Raw genomic sequence first — 5,084 nt, forward strand, 5'->3', positions numbered from 1 at the left:
TGGAAAACCCGCCGGTAAGCAAGTCAAAGATCTATCGAAAGCTAATGAAGCTTATTCGCGGTAAAGATAAAGAGAAAGATAAAGAAAAAGATATAGATCGACGCCGGCTCAGCCGAGCCACGTCAAGAGAAAAATCATTTAAATCTCTAGATGGTGGCACTATTTCTCCGAACTACGGCTTGGCTGGAGCCGACGGAATGAGAAGTGAGTATGCAACTCCGGGTAGAAATTCGTTGGACTTAGAAAGGACGACGAGTTTGAAGGAGGAAGGAGATAGGAGGAGTCGAGATTCCAAAGAGGAAGATAATGAATCTTTACAAGAATCTTCATCGGTTAATGAGAAATCTAACAATTTGGTTAAATATGCTGGAGCTTTGAAAGATTCTCCTGGAAATGCAAACGCAAATGCCATTGCCAATGCCGATCCAAAAAGGCTCATTGTACATAGAAGATCGGCAACATATAGTTCATTTTAAGCAAAACTTATAATCCAAAGATTTTTGGTTTTTTTTTCTTTTGTAAATATTATTTCAGGTTAGACAGTAATCCTGATTTAGCATATTATTAAGTATTTAATTTCAAAACATATAGTAACCATTTATTAGATAAGGATGCATTATTTCAAATTGATTAGTATGCATTCATTCATGAACAGTTTTTTAGTTAAGACTTTAAGAGTATATATCACATCATTTTAATTATACTTGTACTGATCATACCTCTATTGTTATTCCTTCCAATTATTGCTTTCTAACTATTTGTTATATTGCAAAGTAATGTTGAAAAGGTTTTGGACTGAGAAGGGTAAACCAGTAGTTGGGATTAGTATGCTTCTTTCTAAGAATTTTCCTAAATGTTAAATTAATTAAAATACGATACAATTAGTATATGTTCAGAAATCAGAAGGATATTTAGAAAAATAAGTCGTTTCTTATGTTCAGCATTCATCATATGTTTTTCCTTCCATATATGGTTATTCTATGATCATTTCATGTCTGGCTTTACATTCTGCCATGATTGCATTTTCTTATATATCTGTATGGTTGGTGGTGGATGGTCCTAATTCAAATACCAAAAATAACTAGAACAATAGTACATTATTCATGAATAATAACAGAAATTTCTATATCATAAAATTATAAATTGGTTTACAAACCTTACCAGAAATTTCATAAGATGTACTGTAATACATACAGAACATATAATGCAGATTTATCTAGACCCCCAGAAAAATATAAAACTTTTACATCACTTAAACATGATGATTGATGAGTAGTATAACACTAAAACATTTAATTTGATATATATAGATATAATGTAACAATGATTATACATATAAATTCCTTATGAGATAAGAGAAATGCCCTGTAGAAGCAAAGAATCAGCAAGAACTTGGTTAGCAGCTTGTGAAGGATGGACACTGTCCCAAAAGACATATTGGGTTGCATTAGGACAAGTTCCTGGTGATTTTGGATTGCACAACAGGATTGTTGTCTCCACTGTCCCTGTTCCACAGCAACCTCTCCTTGCCTCCACAAAACCTATATATATTTAACATCACAAAAGAAAAGTGTCATTTGAAGGAAATACAACATTTTACTATCAAGCCCTGTTTTGTGATTTGTAAGTGTTTGATAAAAAAGAATGTTACATATATTATTTTTGTGTACATCAAGAGTGATTTTATTATTTAAGAAAATAGAGATTTCTCAAAAAAAACTCTAATATTTTCAGTTGGAAAAAAAAAAAAAAGATTTTTTCTAGCAAGGAAGAAATGCAATCCTAATAATTTAGATCAGAGTAGGTACCAGATTTTGCAGGGGACTGAACAAGGTCAAGTAGAGGCTTGTAAATATCAAAGACAACAATCTTAAGGCCAGGAAGTTGTTTTTGAAGGCTTGAAGCAGCAGAGTTAATCTTCTTGTTGAATCCTTGAGCATCTGTGTTGAGTCTTGACACACATCCATTCTCATGGAAACCAAATAAAGTTCTTGCTGCTGGTAAACAACCCAATGGTGGCAGTGATGTCACTCCAATTCTCCTTGCTCCCAATCCATACAACCCCTGCATATTTGTTTGAGTATTCAATTTTGCATGATAAATATATTCAAAATCATAGAATAATTATTTAAATTATATGATATAATATTTAATAATTAGGGTCAATTTAGTAAATATCATAGATTAGAAGCAAATAATCCTCAACAACAGCTTAAACTTTGTTTTCTCACTTAACAGAATAAATTCCTTGAAATAATTAAGAGAGTATAAATAATCCATTCCAGTTTCCAGAGAAAACTACCCAAAATTGGAAATTAAGCAACTCTAATTAATATGACAGCACTGCATGATGCATATATATGATAAGGTTTGAAAATTTTGAAATAGTTGCAATATTAATTAATTATGTACCTTAATGAAGCTTGTGAATGAATCCAGAAGGTAAGATGAATATTGGTCAGGAGTGAAGGCCTTGTTGATCCAAGGGTTAACATAGTAATTTTGCACAAAATCACTACTTCCAGCACTCAATAAATACAATGCATCCTTGATTATTGAAGCTGATTTGGCACTTCCAGCCACCTGTGCCAGTTTGCTTTGGTATTCCTTGAAATATTCTAATTGTTGTGACAATGGAATTGCATGCTGCACCAGATAGAAAAAAAAGGGGCTATTATTCTAGAGCAGAATTTTTCATGTAATATATATGCACATTAATTATGAATATATAAAGTTGAGAAATATTATTTTAACAATTGAAACTAACTTGACAAGTAATAACTAGGAAATGAATTATTTAAACTGTCCCTAATTGTTAATAAAAAAAAATTAAGAGAAAAAAATTTAATATTTTCATTACTAGCCAGCTAGCTTACATTCAAAATAGCAGCATTTTCATCATAACCAGATGCAGCTGAAGCAAAGTTTGCACCAATTAAGAGGTTCTTCCCTGATGCCTCTGGACTCAGATATGCTGGTGCATAGCTCTTGAATCCTAGTGTTTCAGCTGCAAATTTAAAGAAAAAATTCAACAACAATTAAAGTTTTAGATAATTAATGGGTGCGTTTGAACAAAACATTTTTAAAATTTTGATTTTAAGACACTAATTATAATTTTTTTAAGAATTTTTTTATCTGTCAAAATAATATTTTTCACTAGGGACAATTTTGTCTAAACATTCTTTCCATATTCAAAATTCCGATCGAAGATCACTTTATTAAAAAAAAAAGAAAATGAATATTTATTACTCTATCCAGCAAATATTTTTTTTTTTTTAAAAAAGAAAAGGTTAGTGACCAATATTTTTCGTATAAAAAATAGAAGAGTTGATTAATATTAGTTCAAAAATAAATTAAACAAAAAATGTTAGTCACCTATAATTTTTTATTTAAAAAAACACACAAAAGAAAAAACATTTTTTTTTAACACATCATGTTTTATTAATAGTGAAAATCTAGGTACAGCTAATTTTTTGTGAAGTTATTAATTTTATGTGAAGTTATAACTAAGAGCCGATAGATGATAATTTAGTCAAATTTGTCAATTCATTTAACGATTCTTATTTATCAACCTCAAATGAAGCACTTAAATTTCCACCTTCATTAATGACTAAATATTCAAAGTAAATCCAAAATTAGAAGCCTTTTTACACTTACCAGTAATATCAGTAGCTAGTTTGCCATTACAAAACCTCCCTGTAGCTTGGTGATTAACAAAGTCCCTCCCATAAGGAGGGTAATTTGCTTTAAAGATAGTTGGGAGATAGTCATTGTTTCCGACATCGACGACGGAGTCTCCGAACGTTATGATTGCCGGAACAAGTGTTGTTGTATCTTGTGCATACCCGGAATATGCCAAGATCAACAACACATAATAAGTAAAGAACACAACAACAAAGTTCTTCATTTTTTTATTTTTTTTTTCAAAATGGATAATTAACAATGCAATGAGCTTGGGTTAGCTCAGTATATAGTATTCTTGAGGCATTGTTGTTGTTGTGTGATGAAATTTTATATGGAGAAGACAATGACCTAGCTAGCTCTTAATTGGAACATTCATGGAGGAGGGTGGAAGTTAGATAGATGCCATTAAATGTGAACGCGTAGTAGTAGTTCCTAATTTCCTATGCATTAGGCATATATAGTTTAGCTCAAACTATTTTTGAATGAATAATGAAAAAGGTTTAGAGCAAGAAAAAAAATTATAAAAAAAAATCAACTCCAAATTAAGGCTTTTTTTTATATATATATAGAAAAAATATTGATATTTTTTTTTGAAAATGAGATTATTTGATGTACAGGTAGATGGATTTTTTTTGAATGCATCGTGTGTTAGACACGTGTTATCATTTTGGCAACACGCAGAGTTTATGTTGGACACTTTTTTTACATATTCACAATACTATAATATGGTGAAAACTCAGGTACAATTGACTTCACGTGAAGTTGATAGTTGATAGTCGTTAGATAAAAATTTAGTCAAATCAGTCAAATCATCTTACAGCTCTCAACTATCAATTTCACGTGAAGTCGACTGCACCTGAGTTTCCACTCTATAATATACTTCAAATATCAATATTCAATCAAAATACCATCTTTATCTCCATATTAAAAATAATTTTTGCCAAATTAACTTAGAACTCAATTCATTTTGGTTAGGTTAATTTTTTTAATGTTTGATTTTGTTGAGTCGATTCAATGTAAGTAGCTTTGCATTTTATATATATAGATTGCATTGAAAAATAATGAAATTTAATTTGCTGGATTGGAGATTTAAAAGTGCTAATAAATGATAACAAGAAAATTTGTGATGGAGCTCAATAATGCTACTAATATCTTTGGATTCATTAAGGGATAGTAGTATATATATTGCTCTTAGATATTTGCAGTTGTTTAGAATTATTTAACTTAAAAGTTCACCAGTGAGATTATCCCATGGTCGTCAAAATAGGATGACATCGATCGTTGAATTAGATTAATCGAAAATTAGTTACCTAATTGATCCTTTTCAAATAAAAAAATTAGTCACAAAAAAAAGTTGGTAAAAAATAATAAATTGATTGAATTGGTAATTTTTTTTTATT

General features: G+C 30.2%; 2 protein-coding genes across 2 annotated transcripts in view; one reads left to right on the plus strand and one right to left on the minus strand.

Moving 5' to 3' along the window:
* The window catches only part of LOC107614803 (protein CHUP1, chloroplastic-like), a 4,919-nt gene extending 4,216 nt beyond the window's left edge, over nucleotides 1-703 (plus strand). The window contains exon 5 of the mRNA XM_021110701.1: nucleotides 1-703. Within this exon, the coding sequence (XP_020966360.1) occupies nucleotides 1-476 (476 nt within the window). The 3' untranslated portion in view covers nucleotides 477-703.
* LOC107618614 (GDSL esterase/lipase APG) lies at nucleotides 1,081-4,017 on the minus strand. The gene is made up of 5 exons (XM_016320722.2): nucleotides 3,658-4,017; nucleotides 2,877-3,007; nucleotides 2,413-2,646; nucleotides 1,809-2,064; nucleotides 1,081-1,541 (listed from the first exon to the last, which is right to left on the minus strand). Exons 1-5 carry the CDS (start codon nucleotides 3,905-3,907, stop codon nucleotides 1,345-1,347), a joined length of 1,068 nt encoding a protein of 355 aa, XP_016176208.1. The 5' UTR covers nucleotides 3,908-4,017; the 3' UTR covers nucleotides 1,081-1,344.

This window comes from Arachis ipaensis, chromosome B09, assembly GCF_000816755.2.
Source record: "Arachis ipaensis cultivar K30076 chromosome B09, Araip1.1, whole genome shotgun sequence".
Taxonomy (NCBI): domain Eukaryota; kingdom Viridiplantae; phylum Streptophyta; class Magnoliopsida; order Fabales; family Fabaceae; genus Arachis; species Arachis ipaensis.